The sequence below is a fragment of the Mixophyes fleayi genome, chromosome 8, assembly GCF_038048845.1.
Source record: "Mixophyes fleayi isolate aMixFle1 chromosome 8, aMixFle1.hap1, whole genome shotgun sequence".
In the NCBI taxonomy this organism is placed as follows: domain Eukaryota; kingdom Metazoa; phylum Chordata; class Amphibia; order Anura; family Limnodynastidae; genus Mixophyes; species Mixophyes fleayi.
In genome coordinates this window covers 103,827,754-103,846,570 of record NC_134409.1, presented here as the reverse complement: position 1 = coordinate 103,846,570, position 18,817 = coordinate 103,827,754, and the positions used below count along the sequence as shown (strand labels likewise).

General features: G+C 41.5%; 1 protein-coding gene across 1 annotated transcript in view; it reads right to left on the bottom strand.

The window, feature by feature from the left end:
• The window catches only part of LOC142099962 (scm-like with four MBT domains protein 1), a 53,803-nt gene that overhangs the window by 14,519 nt on the left and 20,467 nt on the right, over nucleotides 1–18,817 (bottom strand). The window contains exons 2-10 of the mRNA XM_075183973.1: nucleotides 18,578–18,696; nucleotides 17,685–17,779; nucleotides 16,209–16,449; nucleotides 13,451–13,539; nucleotides 11,547–11,787; nucleotides 11,294–11,388; nucleotides 9,493–9,594; nucleotides 9,222–9,375; nucleotides 1,378–1,460 (exon numbers count right to left, since the gene is read on the bottom strand). Of these exons, the coding sequence (XP_075040074.1) occupies nucleotides 1,378–1,460; nucleotides 9,222–9,375; nucleotides 9,493–9,594; nucleotides 11,294–11,388; nucleotides 11,547–11,787; nucleotides 13,451–13,539; nucleotides 16,209–16,449; nucleotides 17,685–17,779; nucleotides 18,578–18,605 (1,128 nt within the window). The 5' untranslated portion in view covers nucleotides 18,606–18,696. The remainder of the gene's footprint in view (nucleotides 1–1,377; nucleotides 1,461–9,221; nucleotides 9,376–9,492; nucleotides 9,595–11,293; nucleotides 11,389–11,546; nucleotides 11,788–13,450; nucleotides 13,540–16,208; nucleotides 16,450–17,684; nucleotides 17,780–18,577; nucleotides 18,697–18,817) is intronic.

Sequence of the window (18,817 nt, the reverse complement as noted above, 5' to 3'; positions counted from 1 at the left end):
TTGTTATTAATTAATGTGGTAATCCCCTGAAAACTGCAGTTTTTCGAGGGATTTTAACCTCTTTGGGGGGTAGACAAATTACCCCCCCTGATGGTTTTCTAAGCTTTTCTGAATTGTTTGTTGGAAGTGTTAATCTTATATTTTCTGGCTCTGTGTGGAAATTGTGGTTTTGTTCTAGCAATGAGTATGTCAGTAATTCCAGGCACAATTTTTTTTTCTATTTAACTGAAATACTCTAACAGGCATTGTCGCCATTCATAAGGCTGTTTACCTGGAGCAGCCTGACAGCCTAGAAAAAGACATAGTGCCTAATGGCGAGATGAATGTACACTCATTTGCATGTCTTAAAGTGCACGTTTTCACTCTGATCATGCCCACAAAACACCCTGCAAATACATATGAAAAAACACATGCATCCATGAAGCCTAATAGCAGATGTGTTTTCCCTATGAAAATACAATTTTATTGTGCTTACAACCTATTTCTGTGCAAGTATCTGTGGCTGTAAGTATGCTTACCATAAACCTGGCGCATATGCTATAGATGCAGAGCTAGACACACCTTGAGGTGCATCGGACTCCACATCAGAGTTACATTATTTTTGCATGCCCATTCTTGCGCCATGAATTACGCCCAAGTTGCATTCAACTCTGCATCAGGGACATATTGTCTATTATAGCTTTTTTTGAGAGTTTTTTAACTCCTCACCTTCAGCATTCCTGACCAGCTGAAGTTTCAGCAATTTTATTATTTAAAAAAAAAAAAAAAAAAAAAAAATCAAAAAAAAAAAAACTGGTGATCTATTAATTATTTTTTTTTTACTAAAACAGAAAAAAATAACAATAAAATATATATAGTTTTTTGTCTTTCCAAATTTGCTAGAAATTTACATGGGATCATGAAAACTAGATGTATTCAAAAATCGATTGTCAGGGATATGATCACTCTTCCAATTATTATTGCATTCAAAGCTATTTTATTTTAAATGTTTCTGTTTTTTTACCTCATACTTGCCAACTCTCCCGGAAGAGGAGAGTGTGTCTGGGAGACTCCTGAATACCGGAGAGGTCTCCAGACTCCCGGGAGAGCAGGCTATTCTCCCACATTCTGCCCACTTCCTAGTGAAGCGGGCAGGATGGGTGCCTCAATGACGTGATTTGTGTCATTTTGGCCCCGCCCCCATGCCAAAAGGTCACTGTCCTACCACGCCCCCAATCCAGCATCTCCCGGTGGCTCTCAACTAAAAGTAGGCAAGTAGGTTTCCCCTTCAAATGTATAATCACAAATTTAATCTCTTGAAGGATCTAGCTTACTTGTTCTGTTTGACAGAAAACCAGGGAATCCTAATTATCCAAACTGCTAGAAAGAAATACTCACCTCAGGGAAGCAACTGTCAGGGGCAGCCTGAGCATTGCAAGAAGTTAAATATTCATTCCAGTCAAAGGTCTGTTCCAAGTATCCTGAAGGAGGAAATGAAGAGGGACAAAATCAGACATATTCCTTGGATTTAGAAAAGGGTGAAAGATTTGGCTTAAAAAACCCAAAAAGTAAAACAATGAAACAAAAAAACCTTAATTTACAGAGAGCTGGGCAATGGCGTTTCCTCCCTTTGTGCTACATTACGCGTCTACTTCTGACAGGGCCCACAAAGGTGAGCAAATGGCCGGTGACAGAGAGCTGCAATGCTTTACATTCCTTTATAACAGGTTAACGACAGAAATACACCCGAGAGGTGGAGACACACTTAGGGGGACTTTCTCTGTGTCCACAGATACGTTTTAGCCACATAAAAGGGACCTGCTTTTGTTTGCTTTCATGTCTTCATTACTTTTTGTTGTACAATATCCAGGTGCATTTGATGCAGGGAGCACATATTTATTAATTATCAATTATACATAGCTGTAATGGTATTTAAACCATGTACGTACATCACAGGAGGCAAATACAATTCCTATCGCTCGTGCTAGGGTCCTTCTAACATAACCGTGCCACTTTTTTTATTGCATATTTATTTAAAAGTGCTGCTGGGAAAGAGTCTTCATTTGATTGTTTTTATAGATATTTGATATTCTCATTATTGAAATGAAGGTTATATGTTTGTAAGTATTTCAGCATTTTATAATTTTCCTCCCATTCAGTTCCATAACATTTTATTCCCTATTTCATTATTTTTCTTTATATTCAAATGAGCCGTGTTACCTCTTATAGGGGTTAAATGCTCGCCAGTTGGGGCAGATTAAAAACACAGCCCTTTAATTTTATGACCTAGCATAAAAATGGGATTTTTATATTAACGTAAAATCCGTTTCTCTTAATCCATTGGGGGACACCGGGACCTTGGGGTATGGAGTAGGGACAGGCGAACACTGGCACTTTAACTTTAGTTAAACAAAGCTCTGGCTCCACCCTCTCAATACCTCACCTCCTGCTAGAGGCCAGTCTATGTTTAACCAAGCCCGCAGAAAGGGAGATAGAGAGAAACCAAAGAAAAAAGAATAAACTTAAACACATCATTCTCTTAACCACACAACATGTCAAACAGAAGGAGAAACCAGAGCGTTAAGGGTGGGCGCCCGGTGTCCCCCAATGGATTAAGAGAAACGAATTTTACGTAAGTATAAAAATCCCATTTTCTCTATCATCCTTGGGGGACATCGGGACCTTGGGGACATCCCAAAGCTGTCTCACGGGAGGGAACGCTCAGAAGAAACGGCCCGAAGCACCTTTCTCCCAAAACTTGCATCCCTAGAGGCAAACACATTAAATCTGTAAAACTTTGTGAAAGTGTGTACAGAAGACCACGTGGCCGCTTTACACAACTGTTCACTGGAGGCACCATGGCGTGCCGCCCAGGAAGCACTTACAGATCTTGTAGAATGCGCCCGTAGATTACCTGGGACAGGCTCCCCAGCCCCATTGTAAGCCTGACGGATAACAGCCATAATCCACCTAGCAATGGTCACCTTAGAAGCTGGCCAGCATCTTTTGTGAGCATCATAAAGAATGAAAAGATCCTTAGTTTTGCATAATTTCTGAGATCTTTTAACAAATTCACAAGGCACGGACAACATCAAGATAACGAATAGACTCATCGTTATCAGAAGACGAGGAATCAAATAGAGCCGGAATAACAATGTATTGATTCAAATGAAACTTAGATACAATTTTAGGAAGGAAAGAGGGCAGAATTCGAAGAACTGCCCTATCCTCATGAAAAACTAGCAAAGGCGGCTTGCAAGACAAAGCCGCAAGCTCTGAAACTCTGCGTGCCGTAGAAATGGCCAAAAGAAAAACGGTTTTCAACGTTAGAAATTTGAAATCCACCGTATTCAAGGGCTCAAACGGTGGATGCTGTAAAGCCCTCAACACCAAATTCAAATCCCATGGTGGAACTGGAGGAATATAAGGAGGTTGAACATGGAGAACACCTTGAATGAAAGTTTGCACATCAGGTATGACAGCAAGTTTTCTTTGAAAGAAATCAATAAAAACAGAGGTAAGCGCTCATCTAATATGCAGCCCCTATAGTACAATCGGCAATATATAAAAAAGAAAGGGCGCAATGAACAAGAAAAATAAAAAACGTATAGACAACAGAATGTAAAGACAACAAAAATGTTTATAGCTCCTTTGAAAATGTAAGTGGAAGTACCGCGGGATAGTTAACCGGATGGCGTGGGGAGGGGAGAGCAAATAAAACTAATTCTTACCCTAGAATTCCCTATGTATGCTGGCAATCCTCGGCAAGCTGTCCAGGTAAAACGGGTAGTCTCCTATGAATAGAGGCTCCGGAGTGTCCGGGTATCTCGTGTAGCTGCGTCTTGGAACGCGGAAGTGATAAGTTGACCCGCACAAGTACGGTGGCTGATTAAGTACAAAAATGTGATCCAACGCGTTTCATCCAGATAGGACTTTCGCAAGGAGAAATATTTTTTATATATTTCTTTGAAAGAAGATCGAAAGAGCCGACACCTGACCCTTAAGAGAACTAAGACGCAAACCTGCATCCAAGCCATCCTGCAAGAGCCTCAGTAACCTGGCCAGATGAAAAGACGACTTAGGATATCCCTTCTTTTCGCACCAACCAATATATGTCCTCCAGACACGATGATATATTTTGGCCGAAGCCGGTATTCGATCACGGAGCATGGTCTGCACCACCCGATCCAAAAAACCCTTAGCCCTTAGGATCCTGGCCTCAACAGCCATGCCGTTAAAGCCAGGCGTTGCAAACTTTGATGACAAAAGGGACCCTGTGTTAGCAGGTCTGGGTGTATTGGCAACCGCACGACCGACCTCCTGCCATGAAAAGTACGTCGGTGTACCAGGTCCTGCGTGGCCAATCCGGCGCCACTAGAAGCACTGGAACACCCTCTCCACCTTTTTCAGTACTCGTGGAAGCATGGCTATCGGAGGAAAAAGGTACACTAAGCAGTACCTCCAAGGGATGGACATAGCGTCTACTGCGACTGCCCCGGGATCTCTTGCACGGGAACAGTAGCGAGAAACCTTGTGATTAAACCGAGATGCCATCATGTCGACATCTGGTTGACCCCATTTCACCACTAACTGTTGAAACACCTCCGGATGGAGAGATCATTCTCGTGGATGCAGAGTCTGCCTGCTTAGGAAGTCTGCTTCCCAATTTTCTATTCCGGGAATGAAGATGGCAACGAGTGCCGAAACGTGAGCTTCGGCCACCAGAAATTTGCTGCGAGTCTCCCTCATGGCCAAGGGACACCTGGTGCCGCCCTGATGGTTGAGATATGCCACTGCTGTGACATTGTCCGATGGAATCTTTACTGGCTTTCCCTGCAGCAAGTGTTGCGCACTTCTTAGAGCATGAAACACTTCGCGCAGTTCTAAGACAAGTCCAAAGCCCCTGAAACCGAGCCTGAAGACAGACAGCCCCCCAACCCCGAAGGCTGGCATCTGTGGTTATCAGAATCCAATTCCAAATTGAGAACAAGTGTCCCCTGGTGAGATTCTGCCCATTTAGCCACCAGATCAGCGACTGACGCATCTGCAGAGACAGGCGAAAAACCTGACTCGCCAGATTCCGATGGGATTTGTTCCATTGCGACAGGAGTTCCAATTGAAACTGTCGTGCATGGAACTGAGCAAACTGGATCTCTTTGAATGACGATACCATCTTGCCCAGAAGTCTCATTGCAAAATGAATGGAAGGCCTCCTTGCCACCAACAGGGATTTCACCATCCTCTGCAAGGCTAGGATCTTGTCCTGAGGAAAGAACACCCGTCTCAGACGGGTATCGAGTAAGACCCAGAAACACCATCCGCTGGGATGGGATCAACTTGGATTTCTTGAAGTCGATAATCCAACTGTGCGACTCCAGGGTCTGGATTACTACCTGAATATGCAACAGAAGCTTCTCTGAATAATCTGCCTTTAAAAGTAGATCGTTCAGGTAAGGGATGATTGTAGTTCCCTTGGCCCTTAGCAGAGGAGCCATAACCGCCATGATCTTGGTGAAGATACGTGGAGCTGTGGCAAGACCGAACGGGAGAGCCTGAAATTGGAAGTGCTCTGACCGAACTGCAAACCTCAACAGGGACTGATGACCCTTCCAAATAGGCACATGGAGATATGCATCCTTGATGTCTAGAGCCACCATAAATTCTCCCTGTTCCATGCAGAGAATGACTGAGCGTAAAGACTCCATCTTGAAGCTGGGCACTCTGACCTGTGTATTCAAATACTTTACATTGAGAATCGGTCTGAAGGAGCCGTCTAGTTTTGTCACAAGAAAAAGATTGGAATAAAACCCCAAACCTCTCTGAGAATGAGGAACCGGAATAATCAATCCGGACGAAAGAAGGGATTGAATCGCTTCTGTTAAAGCCAATCGTTTCGTCGGACAAGACGGGAGCCCTGTGGAAAAGAACCGTCTGGGAGGAAGACCGAGCAGATCGAACTTGTAACCCTGGCTCACCACTCCCCGAATCCAGACATCGGTAGTGGACTGACACCACCGATCCCTGAACCGCAGAAGATTGGCTCCTACCACCGACGACAGCGGAGGAGCAAAAAACCCGTCATGCAGACTGCTTGTCTGCAGGCTTTGCAGCTGGACGTTGCCCAGACCAGGCCTGATGTCCCCGCTGCAAACCACCTCTAGGAGCGGATGACTGGCCTGTAGAAAATTGGCCTGAGGAATATCAACCCCGAAACCTTCCTGAGGACTGAAAGGACTGGAATTTGGATTATCTTTCTTTGGGAGCATTAACTGGGAGAAAAATGCCCTTTCCACCTGTAGCTTGACTGATAATGGAGTCAAGCTGAGGTCCAAACCAAAGACCCCCAGAAAACGGTATGGTCTCAAGAACCTTTTGAGACTCCCCATCAGCCTTCCAGGACTTAAGGCAGAGAATACGACGAGCTGAAACTGCAGAGGCAGAAATACGTGCACCAATCAGTCCCGCGTATGTAGCTGCCTCTCGTAAATAATCTATAGCCCTCTGAATTTGCTCCACTAATGGAAGCAGTCCAGAGGAAGGCCTGCCTGCCAATAAACCCTGAAAACGGTGTTTTGACCAGCGTTCTACTGCTTTGTTAACCCACACAGATGCCAAAGCAGGCCAGAAAGAGGCACATGCTGCCACGAAAATTTATTTAAGGACGGCCTTAACCTAATGGTCTGTACCATCCTTAAGAGTGGCTATGTTAGGAAAAGGAATAGTAGTTAACTTGGCTAACATTGTAACGGCAGCATCCACACGTGGAAGCGTCTAGAATTTAGCAAAAACTTCGGTAGGAAAAGGATAAACCGACTGCAGTCACTGAAATACTTGGAACTTGCTATCTGGGGAAGTCCAAGGCTCTGACAACAAAATCTTCCAATAGGGAAGAAGCCAGGAAAAATAGAGGAGCTTGTGCAACATGAGGAACCTCTTACTTAGGAAAGTGAAGTACCCGACACACAGCTTGTATTAATTCCTCCACACTCTGGGGAACCGAATGAATCTCCTCCACAATCGAAGGAGCATCCATGTCAGAATTCACAGCTAAATTACCTTCATTCTGGGAACTACAGTCAAAATATGGCTTATTTTCCTGAAGTTGTGGCGCATCGTCCTACGCTTATGTGAGGAAGACGGTGCCGCAGATCGTAACATCCTCTCTAAGAGGAAGAAACCTAAACCATACCCTGTACAGAGGATGCAATTCCTTGTACCCAAGCAGGCTGTACAGACTCCGCCAGGGAGAAACAGTCAAACCTTGACTTAGCAAACTAGAACCCATGTCAGTTGCTACAGTGCAAGCAGAATCAGAAGATGGAGCGACCACAGCCTGTGACAGCACCAACTGAGCAAGTTCAGCCACCGTATTGGAGAGAGACCGAACCCAGGCATGTGTTGCCGTATGTAAAGCAGCAGCTGCTGTATTACACGGTATGCTCTTTGAAAGCCGTCAGGCTGCGCACAGAGCCTGCGTGCCTGACTGACCTGATGGCAGCTTTACGTGACACAGTCCAGGTGAAACTCAACAATGATGTAACACCAGCTTTACCACGCATGGTTTTTCCCCTTCTGACATGTTAACAGATGGGACAAAACACAAACAAAACAATGTAATAAACAGTGTAACAAAACACAATTTAAATAACAAGCAGCCCAAAAACTGAACAGAAAGTGAGCCTGCAATACAGCCAATAAAAGCCCCACAGAGTAAAAATAAACTTTTGAAAATAACAATCCCCAAACCTTTCTATCGGGACTCAGGACAGAAAAGGGGAGCTATAAAATGGCTGTTTATTCTGTTGTCTGCACACATAATAGTTGAGAGACTATCATGGAGGAAGAGTAATCGATTTCCCCAGGGCCCAGTACTGAATTCGTAACATTCAACAACCCAGTGCCTAGCAGGGCTTCACTATCTTAGTGACCCTTGCCTGACCCTGTCTCCTGAGCTAAAAATAGAATCTCTTTTTTTTTTTCATAGAATGACTGCTCCTAGTAAGAAGCAGCCTGCTCAGGGACAAACTGCGATTTTCTATCCCTCTCTCTCAGCATTGTGCTGGGAGAGGGTTCACTTACCTTCTGCCACCCCGCCTCACGCAGTGTCTGCAGTCTATCTTGACTGTCAGATCAGGAGGACGGACACAGCCTGCGACGACTGTGCCCGGCTCCTAGGAGGGTATGAAAATGTTGGGAGAGGGAGGCTGGCAACAGAGGCACCTCTCACAGCACCTCCGATCGCCCCCCCCCCCCCCTCCATACAGCGCTTGCCGCACGCTGCATACTGCAGATTCCTGCCATAAAATAATAAAAGTAACAGAAGAGGGCTGCTGAGCAGACCAGACACAGCCTTTTCGCCGGGCACTTAAACTAGACTGGTCTTTAGCGGGAGGTGGGGTATAGAGGGGGGGAGCCTGAGCTTTGTTTAAACTAAAGTTAAAGTGCCAGTGTTCGCCTGTCCTTACTCTATACCCCAAGCTCCCGGTGTCCGCCAAGGATGTCAGAGAAATTAAAGGGGGCACACAAATATATGGAAATCTTTTACCTTTATAAATCTGGTGTAGCAAGTACTTGCTTTGTTATACTGAAGGAAGGTGGCTGATGTGCAAAAAAATATTTTGGCATGTTTTAAATCATATATTGGTCATCAATAAATGTTAAATTCTGGTTGTCCTAGCTTAATTCAGGTTTAGGGTCCCCGTGAAAGTTGTCACAATATGAAGAGAGCATTTATGTAATGTATGTCTTCTCTGGGGGAACCTACACACTATTTCAAATATTTTATTAACTATGGAGTGAGCGTCACGGTCATGTATGCTCAGGAAAAAAACAGCAGTGGTGCCCATGCTATTATAGGACCAGTGCTTTGTTCTTGTAGGTCAAGTGTGTAAACCAAAAGTGTTTGTCTTGACTTTTCGAGTGTTTACCAGCAAGAACTATATAGTTTAATTTTTGGTTCTATTCTTGTCAACTTTACAAACATTGCATTATATGTGCAGCTATGGCACATTTGTATCGTAGATTTCATTTCCTTTTACCCATGTAAAACTCAATGTACATTAGACTTGTACTTTGTCTGTCAAAGCTGCCATAGTATATTTCATCATCATTTATATAGCGCCAACAAATGCCATAGCGCTTTGCAAAGTATTGCATTTTAAAAACACACATACAAAAAAAAAAAAATATATTCTTGCAGATGATTTGTTTTTACTGTCACTAAGTAAGTGTTGTGAACATACCAGGAGGGGCACAGACTGACAGACCCATCTTCAGGCTCCAACGCACAGGTAGGATCCCTGGACTATTTCTGTGGCAGACCATGGACTGGCGATTCCTGGAGTCCTCAACTCTGAGATCATCCAGTTCAACCAGGAAATACTGGTCATTAAAGACCTGGTGGACAGTGGGACTTGAGTTAAGTTGTAATACAGTAATGTAAACATGTTCATGGTAATAAGATCGGGTCACATTCGTACAGATATTTAACATTATATATATCTATCCCATTACCTTGGTCACTGTTGCAGGAACAATGCATGATGGATCTTTGGGGTTTATTGCCTCCAACTTCATGCCAGATGTGAATGAATGATTGGTTATCTGTGGCTGCTCCTATAAAACACAGCAACAGTTTTTCCCCCCCATTTTTATAAGCACAACCCCAGCAGTACAATAAACTAGTATGTCACTATATGTGTACATTTTATAAAGTATTTCACTATTTGGTGGTTTTTCTTTGTTATATTCACAAACTAGTACATCAATATAAGAACAAAAGAGAGAAAGAAGCAAAATGCACAATAGCGCATCCCATAGCACACCAGCAGGTTCCATACTGATTGCTGCAGGAGATAACATACCAGAAAGTACTGTTAGAGCACGTGCTGGAATGGTGTTAGGGCCTGGGTGATTGAACCCATTACAACAAGTGTGCCAGGAAAATTAATGAAATCATTTATTTCAACTAAAATCTACAACAAGGGCCTCTTTAAAGACTTCAAAATTATCAATTATACATAGCTGTACTGGTCAGAAAAAACAACAAACAAAAACAACCCCTCCTCAAATATTGGATTGGGGCCAAGTACTCGGGGGGCCTTAAAATCATGCGTTCACACATTTGTGTTGGCTTAAAACAAAAAACAAAAGAAAAACAACAAAAACAAAAGTGTACAGGACTAACTCTTACGATCTTGACAAGTTGGTACATAAATCAGCAGTGTGCAACAAGCTTCAATTGAGGGGTCTTACATGTGACCCGACTCCTCCAAAAGGCCGCACATTCCATATATTTAGATTTTGCTTACAACACTCAAAAAATTAAAGATGAGAATCACAATTACATTTATTAATGTTTCACCTCCAAACAACTGAGGAACTTCATTCAGTGCAATGAGACTGTAATACAGTTACTATGAGCCACTGGTACCAGAGCTCTTTAATAAGGCGCTTGAGAACAGCCAGACTGCAAACTTCGGACTGTGTATTTGTGAACTACGCAACTACAGTGAAAGTATGTGTGCGTGTTGAGTGAGCGATATCTCTATCTACATATATATCTATGCACACACATATACATATATTTTAATATTACACACACACACACACACACACACACATCTGCACAAGTAGACATTTCTACCAGATGCTGTTTTCTTCGTACAACTTGGGGACTCAACTAGAACATATTTTATCACCTTATTTCATGATTTTCTACTTTTTATTGCATCTAGTTCTTTATTGAATAAATACCATGTGGCCAAACAAATTTCTAGATTGGATCACACTATAGAACTAGAATGACGGTGCATTATTAGTAGCAATCATTCTTTCTACGATCACAATTCATATTTTTTAATCCCAACAGCCAGGTACTGGATCGGAAATGCATACAAAGCTCAAACTGTCAATATAAGCACTTAAATATAAGCCTTAACCAAAAGGATCCAATTGTAAAAAAGGCATATTTTAAACCTGCAAATGTGTATATAAAAGATGCAACACATCCCATTAATGTACTTTATAGTATTGTACACTTGCTGCTTCTGCCTTTAATGGTTCTATGTGCCATTTAGAAGCTTTGCAATTGTCGTTACCATTCTGCAGATACAAAGGTCTGATTAAAAAGACACAAAAACACATTTACACAGAAAGCCTTAAAAATACAATAGATTCTGACAAATTTCCAATATACATCTGTAATGGTCATTAGTAATGTGTAGCTCTAGAAAAACATGTAAAGTATGGCAACATTCCTTTTCTTCAGGTTTATTTTGCGGATATTTCCATATAGGGACGTGACCATACTTACTTGGAAGAAATCGGCAGGAATAAAGTATCCCATGTCCTCTATGCGCTTGGTCACTATCTCTTTCCTGTCCTCCTCAGTCTTCAGGTGTAGTATTTCTACAAGATAGAGAAACAATTACTTTACCAGTGAGGATTTTCTAACATCTCACCACATGGACACCTACAAGACCCACCTAAAACCATCTATAACCCCTACCCAATATTCTATTCCATTACCTTAAGCAGACAAAAAAAAAATGATTCAAAAGAGTTACCTTGAGGGGGCTTTATCTCATGGCCGTGCAGAGCTGCCCACCCCATTTGATGAAGATAAGGATGAAGGTAGAAATAATGCAGACTTGGCCAGTCAGGAGCCCCCTCATACTGCAGCTGAAGTCTCCCACCAATGTTGTCTAGCACTATGACTGGCCACGCAGCCAGGGACTCCCAGGAATGCTGTAGCTCCAACCTGGAACCAGGTACAAACAAGTCTAGAGGACTTTTACCTCTGTGTGGCTGTAGGGAAGTAAAAAAAGACAAAATATTACATTTAAAAGGGAAGCAACCTCAAATACTTTTATTGTGGCCTTATCTGTGTGGAGTTTGTATGTTCTCCCGTGTGTGTGGGTTTCCTCAGAGCACAATCCAAAAACAAAACAAAAAAAAACAAAACATACCAGCAAGTTAATTGGCTGCTCTAAAATTGACGTGTGTGTGTGTTTTAGGTTTTCCTTTAGAGCAGGTGATGAGCAAAAAAAACCAAAAACCAAGGATTTTGTCTGGAGTCATATTTTTGGACCTTTTCCCACCTGGTTATGCCACCGCTGATATCATACTCTACCCCCTGTGTTGTAACATGCATTCACTGCCATTAGCCTATACCCCCAAAATTATTGTATTGTGAGAGGATTACAACACCTCCGGAAGATTAACAGGTGAAATCTGTGAGGAGATTATAGAAGAGATACAATACCATATGTACTGAATGGTAATACTGACTGTCTTAGAACTTCCCCTCTTTCTATCCCTGCCTCCTCTCCCCATATAACATGCTTCCTCTGGACTCAATGAGAGATTTATGGTCCGAGAGCCCTAAAGCAGCTTCTGTCTGCAGTTCCCCCAATTTGCTACATAGGCTTGACAAGCTACAAAGAAGAGGAGTTCCAAAAAGAAATGAACTTCTTTAAGGGTTATCAGTTATAACCCATATTTCCCCATGTATAAGACGCACCTTTTTCCCCAAAATTTTGGGTATAAAAAAAAAGGTGCGTCTTATACACTGCCAGCGCTACTTACCTCAATGAAGAAGTCGGCACCTGGTGTGAGGATGAGAGAGAGGAGGCCCCGCTAGTTGGCTACAGCGTATCCCCGCTAATCGGCAACAACGTGTCCCCGCTAATAGGCAAAAAGGACCTTCAGGCGCTTCCCACAGTCTCTGAGCTGTCAGTCACGTGACAGACAGTTCGAATGACTGCCGATAATATTCGATGAGCCCAGCGTGTTGATCGGTAGACAGTAAGCTGCACAGCTTTGACGACAATAGACGCTTGGGGCGTGTCTACGTGACTTGTCTCTTATCAACAACACTGTGCAGTAGCGCTCATGTCACTGAATGTGGGACTTATGTGGGTTATTGTGAGCTCCTCTAGATTGTGAGATCTCTGACAAAAATCTGAAAGAGCCTTTTGATTCCTCCTGCTGCACACTGCATGCTGTAATAATAAAGCAGCAGTGAAAGTACCATTCTTATTTGCTAAATATATAATACATCTTTTCTTTTTCATTTTGGGCCCCAAAATTAAGGTGCGTCTTATACATGGGTGTGTCTTATACTTGGGGAAATACGGTAATTCCCCTTTAATTTTGGTTAGTATGCTTCCAAAACATGCATTTGTCTGCATTCCAAACTTTTCCCCGACCCATCCTACATTAAAATGCACCCATTACAATGATCTAACATTATTTTAGAAAACCCTACAAAAAAAAAAAAAAAAAAAAAAAACACACTCGCCAATAATCCTTTACATTTCTGTATTAGGGAGTAGTGTTTCAGAACTTAATAGTAATTATGACTCTTCTTAGAAATGTAACTGGTGATGCCAGTCCAGAGATCAGTACAGGAGAATGGATTAAAGTAATCTAGCCAGCACAATTTCCACAAGACAACAGGTATACTTACGCCCTCTAGCAAGTGAACAGGGGCACTGCAAGCTCCATTCAATGTCTCAGCAAGAAATTCTTCCCAGTTCTGAAGCTTCTCTCTTAACACTGGAGGGGAAATGCAACACAGGAGGATACACTCAGAATAGCTGTATGCAAGAGTGTGTTCTATAATGTACTTAAATTGCAAAATATTCTTCTGTGTCTCAGGTACAGTCAGTTCCGTTGGATACAACCGTTACTTTGATCAGATCAACAAAGTTAAAAAGTCAGTTTTGAGAGCATGGACCATTATCCTTTGTAGTGCATTATGCTTATCAAGTGCCTGCAATATATTTTATATAGCCACAATAAGACTACTATGGATATCATTACAGAACTAGTGATCTTGAGGAGATATATATATATATATATATATATATATATATACACACACATACATATATATATATATATACACACATATACATATATATATACATATATATATATATACATATACACACATATACACACATATACACACAAAATGCCAACAGTGTTGTTATTGTGAATGAGCTATGAGCATGTGTGGTTCATTCCACTTATAAAATCAAATACTACTATTTTGAATATATTTCAACATAATCCACGACATCATACACAAACGATGATCACTAAACAGGATCACATCATGTGCCAAAAACACTTAATTTCGGCAGGGCACTATAGTAGTTATATTTTCAGGTAAGGGGTAGGTAGCATTGCGGTAAACTATAGCTAAATTAAGAAGGATACTAATATATTGTGCTGTAAAATCTCCGCTGGCTGAGTTATAAGTGAAGCATAATAGTGTTCATTTAAAAAATAAAAATAAATAAATCTGACGGTTTCACACCTATTTTATTTCTATTTATTCTGGATGGCTTGCTGCGCAGCATGTTTCCCGCCTTTACCCCTTGTCTGTAAATTTAGCCCATAATCCCAATATTAGAAAGTACAACCTTAGTTTGTTAAATATAAGCTTATAATGCCTGCCATGCTTATTGGTACAGAATCAGACAACTAACTGCCTCACACAAAGCTCCTTTTGTTTAGTTCAGAAAAGTCATCCCTTGCTTTCCCATTTACGAACATAGGTGCAAACTGCCACAGTGCAATAACCTATAGCAACAATTCAGGCTTAGGATTTATTAGTCTGACTACTCATAGTGTATTTGGGAAAGCGTGAAGAATTATCTAGAGATAGATTTTACCAGATCCAGTGATTGGGTACTGGTGATAAAGAAACATGCTACAACAGGACTGAGAGGCCAAAAGACGTCCAAAAGTTGGGATCACAATTCCAAAGCCTGAAGCAAACAGAGGGAACATCCACTGGACATGAGTTAGGCAGACAGTACCTGCCAGACAATGATGTATCCTTCTTTTTCCTAAACATAGGCAGTGATAGAAGAAACATTATAAAGATCCAAAGTATTGCACAACAATAGCCTACTAAGAACCAGACCGAAAGTCATCAATGCTGATCTCTTCACACCACCTGTAACAAAACTAACATCCTCATTGAGTGTGCAAGACTAAGTCAAGACCGCAGTCCTCAGTCAATGGGACATCAGAAGTAGTGCCCTGGATCTCTCCACTGGTGAGGAAGTACACATGTTCAGCAGTAGCTGACTGTTCAGTTTGTAATGGATAAAAACAGCTCCTGGTCATTGGAACCTTTAATGATCATGCCAATGATGAAGAAAGATTCTCAGCTCACCAGATCTTAACCTACTTTCATAAGGCATTAATGAGACAAGTCTGTCTGGGAGAAATGAGGACATACGGGAGTTCTAACTTGGATGTAATACTTTTATGTAGTAGCCACCAACTATAGGATCAGAAAAGTTTTCTTCAAATAGTTTAGAACACCAAAAGGAACTGCTTTCTATACATTAGTGAAAAATTAATTATGTCCAATATTTAAAATGCACATAGAAACTGCACCCTTGCCCTCCCCTCTGGGTCCAACTAGGATAGTACCATCTACTCTTGACTCCCCTCCACAGGGGTCTATTGCATTCCTGCTTATAGCAGCTCCAAGTGTTGACTCTAAGTGGTTAGCACTTCTGCCTCACAGCACTAGGGTCATGAGTTCAATTCCCGACCATGGCCTTATCTGTGTGGAGTTTGTATATTCTCCTCGTGTTTGCGTGGGTTTCCTCCGGGTGCTCTGGTTTCCTCCCACACTCCAAAAACATACTAGTAGGTTAATTGGCTGCTATCAAAATTGACCCTAGTCTGTCTGTGCGTGTTAGAGAATTTAGACTGTAAGCCCCAATGGGGCAGGGACTGATGTGAATGAGTTCTCTGTACAGCGCTGCAGAATCAGTGGCGCTATATAAATAAATAAATGATGATTTTGACGACAACTCCATACCCGATACACACCCCCCCCCCCCACCACCACCACCACCACACACACACACTCTCCCCTCTCATCCTTTAGCCTGCTCTATACCAGTCTCTGTTGTTCTTTTGGTTTGATATGTTTTAGTAATACCGGATGCTTTTAAGTGTCACTTGAATTTTGATTGTCTGTACATAGGTATATTTACTCTCTCATACCTCACTTGTGTTATTTGTTCTTTTTCTTTGGAAAATCTAATAAACCTTTTTGAGTTATTTTTTTTATTTTATAATAATAATAATAATAATAATAATAATAATAATAATAAATTAAAAAAAGTACCCCTTGGTCTGAGGGACATTACAAATCAGTAGCTATCACAACAAAGAATGCTGCCTCTTACTGTCTGGAGGCCTCAAGGTCTTTTTGTTCTGCTGTGCCCAGCCAATGGAATGGAGGTCAGAAGTCACAATGTCACACCAGAAGTCTGCAGTCCGGTCTTCCCCGCAGCCATCATACCGCAGAAGCAGCAATTTTCCACATGTGGTGATGATACTGGCAATCCAATAAGACTGAGGATCTGTTCTGAGTGGGACCTCTAATTTCATTCCTGGGCACAAGCCAGTCTGCATGGAGGTATCCACCTGTCCAGATGCATAAAACAATGGTGAAGCGGGAAGTTACATTTTTTTTTTTTACGGCAAGGCTGAATGTAGAACCAGTGATAGCAGAAATTTGTATATTGTAAATTGTAGCCTATTCTTCAGGACTGTCAGGTAGACTCCAGGATTAGGGGGTTGGGGAGACCTCCCACCCTTGCAGTAGAGCAGGCAATCACTGAAGGGTGCGCACCTACTTCCTAGGCAGGTGGGGGATGTTTGATGGTAGCGCAAATCGCACCAAACCCTGTCCCACCTCATTGAGTATCAAGGGGGCAATAGAGTGTTGACGAGATTATCGTCATCACATGGTTTGACTGGACGATGCAAATGCTGTTATAAAGCCATATCCACTCCTCCCCCCATATCACGGAAACAAAGTATGAAAATTAGGAAAATATGATGTAGCATATTACCCATGAAGGCTTTAGAAATGATGTTTGTTTTTTTTGTAATTCTAAACAGTTTGGCCAACAGTTCTAAAAATGTCCTCAGAACATGTTTATGATTCACCACAAAAAATGCAAAGCGATGTAAATGGTTCAACAACTCTAACTAGTGCTAGGAATGAACCTGTGTTCCTCATTGTGATCCACAAATCATGAAGTCTTTGTAAATCCTGAGGAAGGTTTCAGATCTCTCCACCAGTATGCACACAACTATGAAGTTTTCCTTAAGGTGCAATTGTCACCTACAGAAAGTAGCTGCTTTGTGGGCAGAACCAATATTGATGAGAATGTAGCACAAGAACCAGTGACCCATGAACAGAAGTTATGAAATAACTCTGTGAGGTCATGAATATGGTCCCAGCAGACAAATTGCCACCATGTGTAAGCAACAGGTTATGTATGAGCACCCATTTATTTAAGGAGGAGATTGTTGAATAAGGGAACAGACTAGGGATGGCTTATGAAATACACATACATGCATTGTTACAGCTGAAGGAATGCATCTGAAAGTACTGCATTGTAGTCAGGCAGTATCTGCGTCCATTAGCTAACCTGGTAAACTGCGTGCATATACAGCTACTTTATGGGACAGACAGTGACGTGAAAAGAAGACCACTGTGTAATATATGGGAATATATCAATGCAAATCCTCATTCATGTCCGAGTATTTCCCCTACCGGTAAAATGATTTAATACTTAAAAAGTATAAAAATGTTAAATGGGACACAGATCGCATGAAATTATGACATTTATTTGCAGCAACAAACTCACATGTTTGAAGAAGCTGTGAGGAGCTGTTGTACTCCCCGTCTCCTCTAAATACTCCTCCCAGTTAAATTCCACCTCTTCCAGGCTGGAGTCAGTATCTGTGTCAGAGAAAAAGACAAATGTTTACTAACAAGTTTTCCTATAAATTATAGCATTAAAAAGTGGAACTAAACACTCAATATTTTATATATTGCAGAGAAGTGTACACAGTTATCTTTCCTTTTGTTGCTCACTGCATACTGGCACATTTCTGCAAAAGTCTATCTTCTTTCAACAGGAAAGTATGCTGCAACAATTAATTTTTTACTGCCTTTTTACATATTATATTTTTACAAATAATAATTAGATCAAACACTTCCCATTATTATATAATTGTATTTACTCTCAATAAGGACCACTGATCTTGGTCATTGTACGCCTGTACAATTAAGACCAGCAGAAGTAGAAACCATGGTTCACAGCATAACTTACCCGCAGATTACACCGCTTCTTGTCTGAACTGCTGTTTTAAACGTAACATACTCGTCTAAATGAGCCCTTATGGAACAAGCATCAAATACTCTGACAAGTTACACTGATGATACAAACTGCCTTATATAACAGAGAAAATAATTACATCCACAGATCTATATGTAAAAGCTCCCAAGACTCCGCGAAAAAAAAAAAGTATACTGATGATTTCTTACTGTAGGGTACAAGACTAAATGATCGCCATATTATAAAATTATGCTGCACATTTTCAACCTGATTTAAATAATCACAGTAGGTACTTATGTGTAGAACAAACAGAATCACGTTTGCAGATACAGTTATTTAAGCAAACAATTTCACAATTTTTCAAGATAAATAGCAGTCGCCAAATTTTAAGTTAAATGGCATGGCGGCTTCTTACTTACCTTCTTTGATTTCTTCCTTGACACTCATGTTAGTAGAATGGAAGCCAGTGGATACAATGAGACTTGCAAGCTATGTTTGGGACCTCAATCCAGCAGTCGGGATTCACATTCCTAGAACACTAAATCACAAACATTATACCATTGTGAAACAGATACAAATAAGTCATTTAACAAGCCTTCTTACACACCACATTCATACCTACTGTCATGTGTAGTAACCACTTGCTCTGACAGCTCTAA